The sequence below is a fragment of the Copadichromis virginalis genome, linkage group LG8 (assembly GCF_057382275.1).
Source record: "Copadichromis virginalis isolate Kocher_CV1m ecotype Utaka linkage group LG8, C_Virginalis_male_GT1.1, whole genome shotgun sequence".
Lineage (NCBI taxonomy): Eukaryota > Metazoa > Chordata > Actinopteri > Cichliformes > Cichlidae > Copadichromis > Copadichromis virginalis.
This window is the reverse complement of record NC_140625.1, coordinates 22,554,224-22,572,539: the sequence shown is the minus strand read 5'-3', so window position 1 is coordinate 22,572,539 and position 18,316 is coordinate 22,554,224. Positions and strand designations below refer to the sequence as shown.

Below are 18,316 nucleotides of genomic sequence, written 5' to 3'. Positions count from 1 at the left end.
TGCAGTGACTGGGCAACCAAAGGTGGTCACCATCCACCTCTGGGTGACCAGTTTCAGGTCACCTGGTGGGAGGCGACCTGTTTCCAAATAAACCGTCTAAATTGGACTGATTGCAGTCGGTCTCAAATAGACCGCTAAAGGTTTGGAAATAATTGTTCTTCGCCAAATACTGTAAACAGTGCGAGTCAGGCTGCTAAAGAGTACCACTCACCTATGACACATCTGTGTGCCAAAGAGAATTGGTCTCAGCTGGTAGCAAACTGGCTGTGGTCTTGTTATATTCCTACATAAAAGCATTGTTACCAAGTAGCTCATATAGCTTGGTTAAATTGTCTATTCTGCAGCAAATACATCACTATTTGTGGAGTTTCAGATCTGAGGCTATGACTGGACTCTAATTGTAAGTAAATATGTATTTGTATGTAAGCAGTAGCAGCAGTTTTCACTGATTTATCACGTTGAATAATCACATCGCAAACAGATATCATGCAGTTGACTACTTAACCCCATTCAGTCCCAACTGATTGCAGACTTTCTCAGTCTAGTGGTTTGCACGTTTTCCAAACAAGTGACAGCTCCCTGGTTTGATCCCAGGAGGATCCCTTTGGGGTTGTGATAGGAAGTGAATCTGGTGCAAAAAAATTAAACATGTGGAACTACCTGCTGTGGTGCCACCTCGTGAAAAAGGACTTTATCTCCATCGCTGATGTGTCAGTAGAAAAGGAGTAATACATAAGTAAAGCCAGAACTGAATATTACTCATATGTATTTTTATCATCTTTCTCATGCGGCCACAGTGAGTCTCCTTTGAAATGTTCTGCTAGATGTTTATCATATTATATATTTCACCAGAATTCAGTCATGCTCATTAAATTTGGAGGCTTGTATGCTAAAGTAAGTAATCCTTCTCTGCTCCAATTACATTTATAGTAAAGGCTGAAAATGCTGTTAAATTGTCAGAAACCCCAAATTCTTTAAATATCTTAATCTCGTAACGTGAATACCAATGCGCCCACAATGCAAAAGCATCATAGAACAAGTACCACCTCAGCCCAGAGGGAACCCACAGCTCTTTTGTTGTGCGTTTTGTACACCAAATGATTAATGTAGCTATAATTTCGATAGCAAAATTGTTAGTTGCAAGCCTACCTGAAACGGTGAAACTGACTATATCACACTTTTGAACCGCAATCCTCAATCTTTGAACGCACGCAGCTTTTAGAGAAAACCTGATTCAGGCGTTCAGCAAAGCTCGTCTCTTTCTTCCTTCTGGCTTTGATCTGTGTACAGCTGCAATATTAAGTCCATCAGTCATTGTAGGCAAGTTCAACACGTCTCCAAACGGCCACTGGAAACAATCCAGCCATAAATCTTCCATTTACATGAATTAGACATAGCAAACAGCAATCTGAAATATCAGCAGCCAGTTCTGATGATTGACGCCGTTGCTCCATGACAATCCAAAACCCCTGACAGGCAACAGAAGACTCGGAGCGGCTGCGAGCAGTCAAATTATATCAGGGCAGTTTTTCACCATCATAACACATCTCCTCGGGTTCTCAAGTTGCATTTTGTTTTTATAAAAACGGACATTTATTGCAAGTGAATTTAAAGACAGACACCTCTGATCTAATAAAGTTTTATTTTCTTAGAAATGGCCAGTTTCCTGTTTTCTTTTTTTGTCTTTCTAAGAAAGTATACCCTTTTTGGATTCCAACTAGCATCTACATAATGGTTATTGAATACTTCACAATATATTAAGTCTAGATGTTATGGTACATGCATACGATTCAGGCTGCATGAGGAGCCACAGTCACCACGATACACAGGGCTGGGGGTGAGACAGGGGAGGATATTTTTTTTTGGGGGGGGGGTGGGGGGGACGTGACTGCAGATTGTCTCTTTAGTTCCAGTTTTAGAGGAGTCTTGACACCTCCTATTGAAACCCTCTCCACAAAAAACACTGACTGCATCAATTTATAAACATATAATCACGCACACACACAACTTTCACTGTACACGACACACATTTACACTCGTACTTTTTGTACAACTGTGGAGCTGCTCCACATGCCATTGAGTCTAATATACTAGAGGGTTTTCTTTTTTTCCTTTTTTTTTTTTTTTTTTTTTTAGTGTTTAAACGAGTTTCTCTTTCACAGAAAGAACTTCACAACTGGAACGTCTGAGTTTCTGCAGCCTGACAGGCTGTTTGGGCAGGAGAGGGGACGCTAACCAAAGAAATAATAATTATAATAATATATAATAAAATAAAAGACATTCAAATACAGTCAGCTTTTTGCTCAAAAATACAAAACTACATGAGAAAGCATTGAAATAAAATCCACTGATCTGAACATATATTAAAAAAAACAAAAACAAAACAAAAAACAGAAAAAAAGAAAAGCTTAAGTGCTCCATCACACGCGCGCACACACCATCTTGCTTTTACCCACACACACGCACACACAACAGAGCAACATCCACCCATCCGTTGCCTAGGTACAACTGCCTGGGCAGCCAATAGAGATGGCAGCTACGAGGAAGCAGGAAGTCTTTGACAGCAGTTCTTATGATGACGACGATGGTGATGATGGTGTTGGTGAAGAGGGGTAGGAGCTGAGGTTAAAGAACTGTGAGATCGTCAATACTCGAACCTCTCTGCATAACTTTTCTCTTCCTCCCGCGTTTGTTTATAGACTGCAATAAGAAGCGCTCCAATAAGGAATCTCTTGTGGCCTTTCCGAGTCTTCCCTCAGCTCCACGGCTCCCTCTAGTGAAGTCTGCCTCCACTGCAGGCATACGAGCTGCAGGCAGCAGGAAGCCGCTTCCTCTGCAGCCTCTTTTACCTCGATCCCGTCCGAGAGCGCCGCAATCAGAGTCTCTCTGGGTCCTTATGGCTGCGAGTGGATGCGTGTGTGTAACTGTGTGCGTTTATGTGTGTATGGCCGTGTGTAATGTCATGTGTCTGTACGCTTATGGGAGAAAATAACTCCACCAGAGGCTTTCAGTTATGTTGCAGCGTGTTGGACTCGATGGGCGGCGCCGAGTCATACAGAGTGTCCGTGTCGTGTGTGGGCTCTCCCGCCAGCGTGCACGGGTTGGACAACGTCCCCGCTCCACAGTCACAGAAAAACCTGAAGACAACAGACAAGCAGGGATTTAAGCATAAACCTCAGAGACATTCAGGTACAAGAACTACTCGCTTTGCTTGAAACTGAGATGCATTTTTGTCAATATTTAATAAAAGTTATTAAATATTAAAACAGTGAAAAAAGAAAAAACTAAATCCTCACCGATCGTGCCGTATAAACTCTACATCATGTCCTTGGTGGCATTTTTTGATACAGTTAACACAGATGGCATTCCTATCTGTCGTATTACAGGTGTGACATCTGGAGAGACAAAGGGGAAAATCTCAAATCAGATTAATTTTCATAACAGTAAGGTCAAATAAAGTAATCTAAAACCCCTGCACTAATTATTATTGTTGTTGTTGTTTAGCGACCTGCTTATTATAAATTTCTAGCTCAACCATTTGATCTTTAAATTCAAGACAATCCTCACAGCTGGAGGATCATTTCTGCCTCAGTTTCACTGTACAATTCAATCTTTGCACCAGGCATAAAAATAAGTCAGTAACAAAATCAGCAAACATCAGTCAAATACAGGAGCACACTTTAAAGAGAAATCTGGGGACTAGAACAGCAGCTCGGGAGGAAGCCGTCTATAGTCAAACTAATCAGCTTTTAATCAACTGCCCAATCATTTCAGCTCTAAATAAAGAAGGCCTATTATACTCATTTATTCTTTGCATGATTTACATGTTCAAAGTAATCCCTCTCTCTGCTTAAAACAAGGCACTTTACAACTTTCTTCTAATTGGCTGTCCCTACCACAGGGCTAGTGTGCTCACAGCTAAATCTCTATGCCTCATATTAATGACACTTTATTTGCATCATAAAGATCCAAGAGTAGAAAAAAATGGAGTAGTTCTTTCTAAAGCCTAAGATTTTGGCTTAGTAGATTACTCGCAAATGTGCCGAGTTAAATTTTGTGCATTTCAGTAACTACAGAAAATGACAAGGAGGGTAGTGAGAGGGTCAATGAAAGGTCTGAGGAGGAATTAAAGGTATCCACACAGGCAAAGACCATCAGCGACCAGAGAGCATGAAATTACAAAGTGCCTTCAAATGGGCATGACAGTACTGTCCAAAAGCCTTGAGCCACTCCTTATTTCTTTCCACTGTTATGAAAATGGGTGCAGTGATTTATTAAAGCATTGACAGAGCTAAGAAAGGTGGACAAATGTATTTTTGTGAATAAAATATAATTTAAGAGGTTCTTTGCCAACTTATCTGTTACATTTAGAGAACACTGGCTCATCCCTTTAGCTAAGTGCCCTTTTATGATTGAATGAGTCATAAGTCAGCGTTAAGTGTCTTAGCAAAAAAGACAGTAGATGGACAAGTACACATAAGGCAAACATTAACAGAAAGCTTGGCTACTTGGAAGAAAAATAAATGAGAAGCAGCTCAAAACCTCCGCAGAGTATTACACATTAGAGGGTTGCCCAATGGCTGAATGTCAACTAGCATTCAGCCATCAGCTACAAAGCCATTTTCTTGGAGTCAGTTGTTTTGTGTGTGGATGGTTCTTAAGCCTTAAGTTAAGGATGCATAAGTTGTTGGGTCCCATTATTTGGGCATCCTCATTGTATGGGTTTGTGTATATACATGACAGAAAACATACTGGCGTTTCTCTGACGAGCTTTACCTGTAGAAGTCGTGCATGGGGTAACTGGTATAGCTGGAAATCTTATAGAGACACTGTCCTCTGCTTACCGCCTTCTCAATAGCATCCTGATTATTCAGAATTTTATTATCTGGAGGAGGAAAGGCAGGTTACTGACCAGGTCATGACCCGACTGAGCTACTCTTTAATGCACATATAGCAGCACGTTACCTTTCATGGTGACGTTGACCCCTGAGGCCAGAAAGAGGCCTCCAAAGCGATTGTTGAAAATCTGGTTGCCCTCCAGTGTCGCGGTGGCATGGTTGGTGATTTCAATACCTGGAAATGAGAAATCGGCCATGAGTAAAGGAAGGGTACAAATAAAGAGGATATCTGCGCCCATAAATCTAACCTGCTGCGAAGCCATCAAAAATGCGGTTCTTGCGTAGTACTGGATGACTGTTTGTGCTGATCAACACACCAGCCTGAGCGTTCCTGAAGATGTCGTTTTCTTCCAGCAGACCTAAAGAAGGTTAGATTTCACAATAAGCTAAATATACACACGAGCAAAAAAAATAAATAAATGAATCACATAGTAACAGAGGCGATGGTTTGTTCATCAAACATAAATAGCAGCTACATAAGAAAACTGAAAAAAAAAAAAACACGTCAGAAGCTCCCCATGGCCACCCGCATCATGCTGTGTTACCTCTGCCTCCGTTAAAGATGCAGATGCCTCCATCTCTGCCATCGTGGATCTTATTTCTTCTCAGTGTGGGGTTGCTGTCTGTCTTGATCCACACTCCTGCCATGGCATTATCAAAGATCTCGTTGTCCTCAATGAAGCCCAGACCTGTTGAATTTAACAGCACGATTAGAGTAAAAAGTATTTGCACATTATTTGGCAGACCCAGTGTAATGAATGAGTGACATCCAGACCTGAGTTGTAGACTAAAATCCCTCCATTCTGGCCTCCCCAGATTTTGTTGCGCCTGATCTTTGGGTTGCTCCCCGTCCTTTAAAGATGTAATAATGATTGTAATTCATTTACCATATCAATGCAGTGGAGTGTACGGATATAAACATTAATGCCTAGTTATCCCTCCCTAGTATGAGCTATGTAACTTCCGTTTTAAGTAACAAATTTAACAGTGAGACAGATTTGCTCCCTTTCACCAAAAATGTCTTAACCTGCCAAAATTACACTGGAACCTCCATCTACAATTTCACAAATGTAACAAAAATGTGGTGTTACTGTATATTTGAATGCAAAAGTACTTAGTACTAAGAATACTATGCAACACCCACTGCAGTGAAGTTGAATCTTAATGCCTCGAATACATTTTTCGGCTTCATATAGATATGTTTGGTCAAACATTGCTCCTTTATTGGGAAATGTTGTTATAATGTTGGTCAAAGATAAGTATTAATGAGTATTTCTGCTCCTGATTAGAAAACTTTTCACTCTCAAAGTCAAATAAAAATAATTATTTAAAAAAAAAAAAAAGAAGATAAAAGGGAATATGCTTTACCGTATTTGGACACCAGAGTACATGTGATTGTAGATGTCGTTATCTTCCAACACACCGTGCCCGTTGTCGTAGAAATATACACCAACCTGAAGTAAAAGGATGAAATAAATAAAAAAAAGAATAGTTACAGGTAAAAATTAACTAGATTATAAATTGGAAACAGGAGCAGAACACATCAAAAAGTGTAGTTTCGGATTACTGGCAACAACACTGCAGTCATTTGAAAACAAAGGTGAAACACAAACACCCTAGAAACTAAGGAGCAGTGGCCTTATCCCGGTAGCTTTAGGGTTAAACTTTACTTTTCTGTAATACGAAGGCAGTTCCCTTCCTAGCAGAGGTCATGTTTGAGATTAGGACTGAAAGAATAAAAACTAAAACTATGCACATCAATTATATTCCATCAAATCCTCCCATGTCATAATGACCGAGCTTTGATACTGATAAAGCTACAGCTTCGTCAGATTTTTCCCTCACTCGTACCTTTATGGTTGGTTCTTTTATAAAATTATCTCCTCTGCTGCCTGTACACCTTTTCATGCCTGTGATTGGTCAGATGGTAACAGTGGCACCCCTTCCATTTAACATGCTTGGGGCTAAATTTGGGAAACTGAGTTGACTTATCTAGCAATAACCACCTCTGTGTGCCCACTTAGCTTGATTGCTGATGTTAGGGTAAGAGAGGGCAATTAAAGAAAAGATATCCTGGGTAAGCTGAACTTGATTCATAGTACAAGGCCTAGAAGTTAATGATAATCACCATCTAGTCTCAGTTTCCATAAATAAGCCCCTTAACAAGAATATTCGTGTTCACACAAAACTCCTAAAAAGAATTTCTTCAAAATATCATCCATCAAATCATTGATAATAAAACAAAGAACAAAAATACGTTGTTTTATCTTCTCCGTTGTGATGCCTTTCTTTGTTTTACATGTTTACAAACAAATTTTTATATTCTCAATTGAGAAGGATAAGGCATCTTTGCTTTGGACGTATACAGATTGGTAGGAAAGCAGAAAATGTCAACGACTTTTCCCTGAACAGTTTAATACAAAAATGAAATGTACAGACTGACAAATACTCAGATGCTGCAAGCTTAAACAAGATCCACTTTAGTTGAGCTTTTACAATGCAGGGTTTTAATATTAAATGCACTGCTAACATTTAAATTAACACGTTTGTTGTTTTACATGCTGATATTGGCTAATATTAAAACAAATAAGCCGAGAGAGAATCAGATTATTAATGTCAGCTCTTGTTTTTACCTGTTTGCCACTGTGAATGCGGTTCTTGCGGAGGACGGGAGTGCTGCCTGTCGTCACCCACACTCCTGCAAGCGTGTTGCTATAGACCTCGTTCTCCTCAATCACCCCTTGGCCTTTCTCATGCTAAAACAAAAACAGGTTGTTACAAACTTGTGGGTGTGGATTTTAAACACTGGGGAAATAATCTCAATCAACCAGATATCACATCTACCACGTAAATGCCTCCATGCTGTCCATCATGGATCTTGTTATGCCGTACAATGGGGCAGCTGTTGGTTCGAATCTGGATCCCTGCTAAGGCGTTACCGTGGATGTCGTTACTTTCTATCAAACCCCGCCCATCTCCAAATATGTACACCCCTCCTTGGTTACCATTGAATATAGCATTTCCCCTGAAATGAATAAATCAAATTCTATTAAACAATCTTGAATTCAACAGTATCTTCCACTGCCTTTTCCCCCAGTTTATTATCTTACCGTATCGTTGGGTCACTGTTGGACGTGATCCACACACCGGCAAAATTATTCGCATAGATTTTGTTCTCTATAAACTGGCCCCGCCCCTTCTCGTGGACATAGATGCCTCCTGTTTGGCCGTGGTGGATCTCACAACGGACCACTGTGGGGTTGGCGTAAGCTTTCACCTCAAAGCCTGCTATGCGATTTCTATGGATGTTACAGTTCTCAAAGTAGCCCTGAAAGCCAGAAAAGACAACAAGTGAGTTCATCTGTGATGTTTACACAGAAAAATGTAAGAAAACAATTTACAGTAGTTACCATGCCATGGTCAAAAGTGAACACCCCAACATCTCTTCCGTGATGGATGTGGTTACGTCTAATGATGGGATTACCGTGGTTTTTCACCCAAATTCCTGCTAGCGCATTGTTACTGATTTCATTGTCTTCATAAATGCCCTGTAACAAAAAACAGTACGTGTAAATCAGAAGCATAATCTTGCCAAACATTTGTACGTGTGTGTGTATTCATGGAGATTTATTTTCGTTTTACCTGTGCATGGTCTGTAATGTACAGTCCTACATTCTCACAGTCACTGATGTTGCAGTGTTTGATGGTTGGACACGCTCCCTGTCCACTCACACACACAGCTGAACCCACTAAACACAAAAAGAGGGAAAGAGAATTGTGACATGATCTTTAAAGACTGATCAGTTTTATAATCGACTGACAGTAATCAATTCAATTTTATTCATTAGAGATGCAAGAAAAGACTTGATCTTTGGAACTACACAAGTGTTTACAGCACACCAGTGCCCTGATCAGCAATAACACATGCAACTAAAATACAACTATGCAGAACCATTTCATATTGAGTTCATATGCACAACTAGTGTCCATGAACCAGTAAATAGAACAAATGCAATTTTAACCAGGATTTAAATGCTGTAGTATTACTGTTAAATTCATGACTGCTTCTTGCAGTTTGTGCAATAAAAAAAAAAGTCTTTGCATTCAATCAACACAGACTGAAGTATCATGTTACTCTCACAAATACAGTAGCTGTAGTGCCTTTGGAAACCCACAAATATTTGCCCCAATAGGCAACTAGAGAAATAGAAGTACAACAGAAACTGGAACCAAGTAAGAAAAACATTCACAGATTTCTGAGAAGCCTGATAATTTTACTCTTATATCTCCAAGCCCTCCAATGCTAAATCTAGGCTAACCTGGAGACTGATCAGTTAAGTGGAAAAAAAAAAAAAAAAAATTAAGAAAAAAAAAATTAGGGATACAGCTGTGATTTCAAATCAAAGAAAACCTTGGCTCAGACCAGAACATACACAAAAACCAAAAGGTTCCACAATATCATGTAAAAATAGTTCAGTCCTGCAGCAAACACCACATTTGTGAAGCTGAATATTCACATGCCAACAAGGCACACGCCGAGTCCTGCTTCACAAGGTTGTCCAGGGTCAGGAGTACGCCCCTATAACCTGTAACAAGGAGGTATAATTGCGTGAAATACCTGTACACGTGGAGCGGATAACGCAGTGGTCGATGTTGGGGCTGCAGTTCACCGTGATCTCCAGACAGTGGTGGGCGTTATGGTGCTGCGCTGACTTGTCATCAGGATTAAACTGAGGAGAGAAAAGCAGCAGAATTTAGAACGAGCCACGATTACTGACAACACATTGAGCTTCTGTCCTCCCACAACATCCACACTGGACTCCTCCTACTGGAGGCAATTAGTGCAAGTAATACTTGAAGCTCATAACAGGATATTTCAAGGCACCTTAAAACATCCTGTTATGATACAATACTTGCGTTTTTTTTTTTAACGCAGAAAGGACAAAATATGTCTGCCATATTTTTCTCAAGATTTACAATTTCTTGTAGCCAATTTAGCCTTTAATACTAAATCACCAAATACACAAAGATGCTGTGCCTCAAATGACACACTTCCACTATCTCAGGTGCATAAGTCAGGGTTATAGAAACTAGAGAAGTAGAGAGGGCCTCAGGAAATCATATTGCTCTCCCACCTTTAATTAGCAGCTAATCAATGAAAAGACATCAGTCACACACACAAGGCCATAACTTTCCACAATGTAAAGCATTTCTCATGATCTCTTTCCACATTCACCAAGCTGTAGATGACTGTGAGGCCCTCATAATTATCATTACAGGGTCCATGTTGTTTGTTATTAAACCAATGTGATTTTTGCTCAAGTACATGTTCTATTTGAGCCACAGAGACTCCCATGAGTTTCAATTAAGGACGCAATTTTGTCCTTAAGTATGAATGAACAGATCAGAGACTAAGCTGTACTCTCAAACACAGAGACTACATAACCTAACAACAGAGCATTGTGATGGCACTAAAGGACAATCTTTGATACCCAATCACTCTTTAAGTGTAAAAGCTGAGACATACAGTTACCTTGATGGTCATGTATCCCACATACGCATCCTCTGAGCCCTCCATGAAGACGAACGTTGAGTCTCTTGTGTTCTCTATTATCACCTTGTCTGCTACTTTATTAGGCGCTGAGGGGAAAGCATAGAACAATGATTAACACCCTCATTCAGCCAGATCCAGTTCATGCACAGCAATGAAGTCTTTTACAGTTGCAGCATAGATTTTGAAGTTCATTTAAGCAATTACATTTTGTTTTTCTCCCCACAGCCTCAAAAGCAACTCTAACTACTACAAATAGTTGCATTATTTTTAATACTTGGAAGTGAAATCGATGGCTGCCTAAAGTCTGTAAACCAAACGTCACCAAATGTTGAAATATTTTGCCACTCCTTTCCTGCAGCCACCTTTAAATGATAGCACTGTCATTAACAGGTGAACAGGAAAGAAATTAATTAACAGGGAGGGAAGAAAGAAAGACCCCCATGGGGGAAATTCCTCTCTGCATTTAACCCATTCACTCGGTGATTGGGTGCCATTGGGCATCCGGGAGCAGTGTGTAGGGATGGTGCCTTGTTCAGGGGTACCTCAGGGTAGCAGTTCAGTGGATTCGAACCACCGACCTTCCGATTATGGGGCCACCACTCTACCTACTGAGCTATCCCTGCCCCCTGAAAAGCATGCTCAGTTGAGCTGAGGTCATGTGACTGACTGACATTTAAAAACATTACATTTCTTTGCTTTACGCTGATCACGGATTCCTTTCACAGTATTGTTGGCTCACCTTATCAGTTTTACAGCACTGAGTGAACAGAAAATACTACTCTGCACACATCAGCATGCATTCTTCTATTTCTGTCAGCAGTAACATAATAAACACCAGTGACCTGGTTCTATAGGAAGTCACACAGATCAGTGCTGTAACATTGCCTTCTTAATGTTTAAAAGAAAAAATGAAATTTGCTTTGGATCATTAGCATTTCCTTTCCTTCTCCATACTTTCTCAAATTTTTGGCAAGTAAATTTTGGTTCAAAGAGTGATTTGATTCAACGACTCTTCCATAGAAACGGAACAAATAAAAAGAAAACAAAGAGATGGGTTAGGGAAGATTGAGTGAAAACATAGCACATATAGGTTCTGAAAATATCTCACTTTTGCTTGAGTTAACGGCTGTACTCCTCTGACTAGCATTCCAAGCAGCCGTATTCACACAGGTAACAAGGCAAAACTTTGCTCTGGCATTTTAGTTGGGAAAACTCCCTTTTAACAAGAAAAAAACCTCCAGCAGAACCAGCTTCAGAGAAGGGCAACCATCTGCTACACTCAGTTGGAGGTTTGAGGATAAGAGAAGAGAAATAAGATGGGACAAAACAGACTGTGATGTGTGTCTTCTGGCTTTATGGATAGACAAGGCTGTGTGTTGTTTGCACAGCAATGAAAATGTATGCTTTGCCTTCTAATATTACTGCATAAGGGTTCTGAGAACCAGGAACTCCATATTTAACTGTAATGTGTGAGAAACACTCCCCATCTATACAACCCCACCCTCCCCAAAAAAGAAACAAAAACCAAAACTCAGATGGATGCGATTCAAATCACTCTATTTCTTTAATAACAATATAATGTTTGAGTATTTGTAGCAAAATATACTGGTCAGTGGTATCTGAGGTCTAACAAGACATGCACGGAGACTCATCCGCTGTCAGAGACCACGACATCATACTTAGCTTTCACTAGCACAGTTTCTTTACTATAATGAATTCTGAAACCTGACAGAGACTGTTGTATTGCTGAGTTCAGCAGTGTAATTCTTATTTCTTTGGAGGTAATTAAAAAACAAATCAAAACAAAAAACCCAACAAGTCAGCAGTTACCAGATAACCAAATGAGTTATTAGCCATCTATATCTTTGCAATTGGACTAATGTACTTTCATCTTTATGTGAGAGCTTTCTAATCTTTGTTTAATGTCACATGGTTTCTTTGTGTTATCACTCAGATGCATCTGGCTATGATGAGTGCACAAGATGCATGTGTTTGTTTTTTTAATTCAGTCTATAGAAATGAAACTGCTAGGAATTGCAGGTTTAAAAACAAAAATAGAAAAAAAAAAGCACCTATAAGGCAAAGTCTGGCACATTTCACATGGTGCATCTGAGTGCTAATGTTAATTGATGTACATTGTTTCTTTTTAACTAAAAACCACCCCTTCTCGTGTTGTACAAACAGTGATGTCACCAGAGCCTGTCGCCATTTATACTGAGCCCTCAGACAAAACCTCCCCATCAGTGCTGGGATACAAGTAGAAGAAGTCCAAATAAAAACCAAAGTGATTGGGGAAGGGTTTTTCTTCAGAAAGTCTCATCCTTTCAAGCTGTTGCAACATCTCTCCCTGTATAATCTGAAAATCTGAGTTTCTGTGCCGATATTGAAATGGCGGAAAAAACTGACATGATAGTACATTCGTGTCTTCGACTGGCCAGCTAAGCCCAGATACAAAAATAGAAAGATAACCCGACCAGCCGAAACAACACCAAAGAGTGGCTCGCACCAGTGGATGTAATGTCACTTTTGGTGTGAGATGCTGTTTCAGAGGGTGACAGCAGTGGGTATAATGAGCTCTGTAGTCTTCTTTCTCCCCCTCACAGCAGCCTAATGATGGCTTGCTTTACTTTTACTGACACCACTTTGAAATGCACACTGCTACAAAAATGCATCAAGCAACATAATAAAAAAAAAAAAAAAAGAAACAGGCTAAATCTTCCCACAAAAGTATCACTCAAATCAGTCCATTGTCTAATTTTTTTTTTCAGGAAGCGAAAAAAAAAAAATTAGGTACTGTGTAAAAATGAAAAATGTTGTAAATCCTAAGTGCTTCTTTCACCCTTTGCCTCCTCTTGCAAATGCAAAATTACACAAGCAATGTAGACAATGTACACAACTGAAGTGTATCTTCTGCAGAGAGATGCTGAGTGCATGCAGCAGAGGCATCAAGATAATGTTTTAACTATCTTTCAGTGAAGGCAACTTGCTCACCTGCACCAATCATGGTGATCGGGGATTCGATGTAAATCCACTCATCGGTATAGATTCCAGAGTGAACAAAGATGAGACCATCGAAATGGGCCTCTTGTACCCCACCCAGTGCATCCTCAATGGTGTCATAATACTGCAGGAGAAAGACAAAGAATTCATTCATTCCAGGTCAGTTTGGAACCTAACCTTAAATTAGCTGTGCAACTCAGAAATATTTGTGCTGTACACTCCATCTACAGTTTTAACTTACCAGCATATTCTCTCTGCCTTTGTATCTGCCAGGGTTACTGTAGAAATGTTCAGCAAAGCCTGGTTTTACATGTGCGCCTTTGTACTGTAGCACAGAATAAGAACAAGGTCAGTACATATTGCTCTTGATCCTTGGACCTCAACATCAAACGGCAGAGCAAAAAATCATAAATTTTCTAGGTGTCAAACAATAATGGCGCTACTCAGTGTTTTCCTGACCTCTTTGGTTAGCAATCCTTGTTTAATTGTAAGAGGCATAATCATTTTATTAATAACGAGGAAAAGTGAGAGGGGATGTTTTTTTTCTCCTTCTTGATCCCTGTTCTGTAAATCATCATGTAGTAAAATTAACCTGAACACCCCATGCAACCAAAAAACCAACCACAAGAGAATGACAACATAGGCAGTGTCAAAACAAAGAGTTACTTGCAATAGATGCAACAACAAGATACTGCAGTGGTTAATGTTATAACAAGCAGCTCACTCCAAGGACTAAGACATCTGCAAAAACCTTAGCAACTATAAAAAGCAAAATAATTAAAGTCAATGTGACTTGAAAACCAAATCATACATTTGACAGGCATTTCTTCCAACAGGTAAGAATTCACTGCACAGAAGTTCTGACAGGCCGTGTATAAGCAGCGAAAAAGCTATCCGTCATTGAGTTTGACCAGTTTCCTGTTGATAAAAGGCACTAGGCAACCACTTCTCTGAAATTCTGACACTCCAGCTTGTTTCCAGAAAGTAATGACACCAGATTAAAACCTTTAACTACTCAATTTTACTTGACTTTAAAAGTAAAGACACTGCACAAAAGGCATTCAGTAGTCACAGGGCAGAGGTACATATGACAAAAATCTGATTAATTACCTTTGACCCATTTCTGTGCTTGCAAGGAACATTTGTCACAGGCTCATTATTGTTATGAGTCAAATGATATTTACGCTTCTATAGCTCCATATAAAAATGATAAAACTTCTAAAATTCAGAGATATTGATTCGATTCTTAAATTCGTTTTGCTGTGTGTGCAACATGAAGCTGCACTATTCCCACAGAGTGACACTTTTTTTTTTTTAAACTACACAAGTAGCAAAATTGTACTGCAAACCCATACACAATGTTCAAAACTCTACAGTGTTTACTTTGATGTGTAGAAAGAAAAACAAAGAAGGACAACATTCACTACTAATACTACTACTGATCACAGTGATGATGATGAATAACTCACCAGCTGCTGGAAGCTCTCCTTCCAGGGGTTTGGGTGTTCATGCTCTTCTGGGCTAACTTGATAGAACCTGCCTGGCTCAGGATGCATCATTGGACGTGTGTACTCAAACACCTCCATGTACAGGCGCTTCCTAGATAATTAAACACCACATTCAAAACATACCTTTGATGTCTCTTTGTTTAATGACTACAATATGCAAAATGGGAACAATGCACTGACCATAAGATTGGATCGTTTGCTAGCTGGCTGAATCGTTTGCAGACACAAGCTGCCTGACAAAGGTCCTGTTCCAGTAAGTAGGAGAAAATCTTCAAAACGACCTCATCTGGAAGCTTCTGCTGCAGATATTGCTCTGCTGGTGCTGCTAAAAATATACAGAAAACACACACACACACACACACACACACAATCAAAAGGTAAGATTTATGAGAATCACATCACTACAAGAACATTAAGTCATGCTATTTAATAGATTGGGGGAAAAAAATGAATCACTGTCCTTGCCCAGCTGCAGACATTTAACACACACCTGGCAGGTCGTGGCTCTTACCGGACACACGTGCCCGCTTGGCTCGATGGCCAAAGACCTCTGTTGATGAAGTTGAAGCTCCCTGTAAAAGGTGATGAGTAGGATATAAACTTCAATGCCAAGAAAGTACTGAGCAATCAACGGGAAATTTACTGCTGTGTCACAAAGTTATTGCTCCTTTAGTGGAGGACAACTAATCAGCCATTCTCTCCCACTCACAGTCATACACAACATTGCAGTAAATTACTCAAAAAGTGCTTCTGTCTAACCTCCATTGGGCCCTTGCTAGGGCAGGCTGAGGCGGTGGCGGCAGTGGCGGTTCTCTTGGGAAGCAGGGTCTTGCGTCGAAGCTGGTAGGGACTGTTCTGGGCACCTGGACCGGACTCCTCAATAGCCATTTCAGCTGCAGCTGCTGCAGGCGCCTCCTCATCTAAGTAGAAAAGCAGAAACATATTCTACATATACACACCACTTTCAAGAAAGGCACCTCTGTGAACAAATCTGGTTTATAAAGCAGGGTGAGTCATGTATTTAAAAAAAAAAAAAAAAACTACATTAAAAAAAAGATAAAAATCAACATTTTCTTATGAAGTCTCATCTTTTTCTTTTTTTAAAACCAATTTTTCACACCTATAATGTTTCCAGAAATGGCAACACTTTTATTATCCAGATCATTATCGACACAGTGGTGCACATTTAAATCCCATACTGTATGCCAACTGCGCAGGCTAACAGCCTGGGTAATAGCTGGCAAGGCAGACAAAGGTTGGTGATTGATAATGACAGATGCACCCGCTGCAGCCACATTACCAGTCTTATATGTTTAGTTATTCCCAACAGATATCAGTCGGCGTGCATTTGTCTGTAAGGCGGTCCTGTGTGTGCAGAATCAGACACATCTTTTATGGTGCTGTCAAATTAAGGGCCGCCTATGATGTCGATCAGACGTGCGGCTAATGGCTAAAAACTGAACTGCGTAGCTGGTAAATCCGCCGTGTAAACAAATCATACCACGGCTAGCAGTCACCGAGAGTAAGGAAGAGGGATAGTGCTAAAATCTGCTGCCTGCATTAGCTTCAAACTGCAGCGCAACGAGCACAAAATGGACTCGGTGAATTTATCCAATTTCCACCGTATCATCTATCACAGCTGATCTGTGTGGCCTCTTCAAGCTGCAGGGGAGGGGAGGGGGGCAGCTAGTTAGCTTTGCCCTCATTCGCTGCTAATGTTTTTGTTAACGTTACACCCCAAAAATGGCAGTCCAAAGACGCCGCAGATTTACACCCTCAGAAACTGTAGTGACAGCTGGGAATGCACCGCTCGAGCAGACGCGGAGATTGTGGTGTGAGCGACTGGAGTCGATCCCTTTGCCTCCCGCTGAGGTTACCTGAATCTGAGCTATTAATGTTGTAGCTACATACGCATTACGTTAAGCGAAGACAACCCCCCCCCCCCCCCCCACAACCACCATCTAACCTGGTGAGCTAGCTAGCGACGTTAGCTAGCCCCAATCACTCAAGCCAAACAAAGCGAGGCCTGGCCTGAGCCATAGAACGAGAAGCCTCGGTGTTTCCTGCCGAATCCGACGCCTGTAGGAGCGTTAAACGTACCATTAGCTAAAAGGGAGGGGTTATGTAAAGGCTGTTACGCCTGACATTACTTCGTGTGAAACCTTTAGCTTGACCGTGGAGTAGCGTACCTCTGTCCCCGTTGTTCCGCTCGGGCTGCACCGGGCGCGGCCTCGACACTCGCCTGGGTCTCCTGTTGGTGGCTCTGACGGAGTTCATCTGGGGAGTTGGTTGTTGGAAAAAATACACTGCTATCCTCGACCTCCCGCTACCAAATTTAGCCCGCAACCCAAACAGCCACCCGGACAGCAGTTATTCCCGGTTACACCCAAACAATTGCGATCAAAAACCCGCTACTATTTGGGGTGTAATCGCGTTTTTTTTCCCTTCCTCCGTCGGTGTCACAGCTTCCCCCGTTTCACCGCTCGGTGCCAGCTCCGTCTCAGTCTGTAGCAGGAGGAGCCATTAACCCACACGGGAAACAATCGCGAGAAAAAAAAGAACACAAGGTCCGATGGACCAATAATATTTACCATCTCATAATCTCACCCTGCAGCGACCAATCAGAAGCGCCATATCAAACGACTTGCCAAAACCTTTCTGTTGGGGTTCGGAGTCGGTCAAGCGGCGATTTGATCATTGCAGGACACATCAAGGGGCTGTACAAGCGTCACGTAAGTGTATTTTACGGGTTAATTGTAAACCAAACACACAAAACTGGACTTAACTGCAAAAAGAAAAGCTATTAAAAAGGAATTTGTGTAAAAATAACTGATATGGGCTGATGTTCTGGTGGAAAATATGAGTCAGTTGAGAGATGTGTTTGTATTTAAATGGTAATTATGTTCAATTAGGAATTTTTCTAAATAAAAGTCGAACTTTTGGAATTCAATATTTTTTTGATTTCACCACACACACAAAAAAAACATTTGTAAATTAGCTTTTTGGAAAAATTGGTTATTAATTAAAAGTTTTAAACCAATGCGCAGTTAGTTTTATTTATTTATTTATTTATTTATTGTTGCGTTTCTTTGGTGTAAATTGAAAGGCAGACTGATTGACTACACTTTTTTCTTTTGCATCCATAAATTCAAGTACAATTACAGTCACTTTACATTGCAGCCACATTTCTAAGCCCACTGGAATTGAGTGAATGGACACTGACAAAATTACAGATTTTGATTGGAATACAACTTTAACGCTTTAACTTGTATATTTATTATGCACGACGACCACCAGAGGGCATTGTTTATCTGCCAACGATTAGTCTTGAACTTGAAGGCTTTATACCGAGGGTG

At 40.5% G+C, this 18,316-nt stretch overlaps 1 protein-coding gene across 4 annotated transcripts; it reads right to left on the bottom strand.

Annotated features, from left to right (window-relative positions):
- Positions 1 to 1,625: 1,625 nt before the first annotated feature.
- fbxo11b (F-box protein 11b) lies at positions 1,626 to 17,520 on the bottom strand. 4 transcript variants are annotated; one of them, XM_085466574.1, is made up of 22 exons: positions 17,150 to 17,520; positions 15,720 to 15,880; positions 15,451 to 15,532; positions 15,141 to 15,285; positions 14,922 to 15,051; positions 13,694 to 13,777; positions 13,444 to 13,576; positions 10,432 to 10,538; positions 9,517 to 9,628; positions 8,541 to 8,647; positions 8,309 to 8,446; positions 8,009 to 8,226; positions 7,743 to 7,923; positions 7,532 to 7,654; positions 6,267 to 6,352; positions 5,674 to 5,750; positions 5,444 to 5,587; positions 5,147 to 5,257; positions 4,966 to 5,073; positions 4,777 to 4,885; positions 3,297 to 3,395; positions 1,626 to 3,137 (listed from the first exon to the last, which is right to left on the bottom strand). In XM_085466574.1, exons 1-22 carry the CDS (start codon positions 17,235 to 17,237, stop codon positions 3,008 to 3,010), a joined length of 2,673 nt encoding a protein of 890 aa, XP_085322700.1. In that variant the 5' UTR covers positions 17,238 to 17,520; the 3' UTR covers positions 1,626 to 3,007. The 4 variants fall into 4 exon arrangements, with proteins under 4 accessions (XP_085322700.1, XP_085322701.1, XP_085322702.1 ...); XM_085466575.1 differs by having other exon boundaries at positions 15,141 to 15,282; XM_085466576.1 differs by having other exon boundaries at positions 15,472 to 15,532.
- Positions 17,521 to 18,316: the final 796 nt, after the last annotated feature.

Bases quoted from the DNA above. Each gene is read 5' to 3' on its own strand.
- fbxo11b (XM_085466574.1), bottom strand. From the start codon at position 17,237: ATGAACTCCGTCAGAGCCACCAACAGGAGACCCAGGCGAGTGTCGAGG. The intron at 15,533-15,719 runs GTTAGACAGAAG...CACCTTTTACAG, and splicing joins CTAGCAAGGGCCCAATGGAG to GGAGCTTCAACTTCATCAAC. The intron at 7,924-8,008 runs GTAAGATAATAA...TATTCATTTCAG, and splicing joins AACAGTGACCCAACGATACG to GGGAAATGCTATATTCAATG.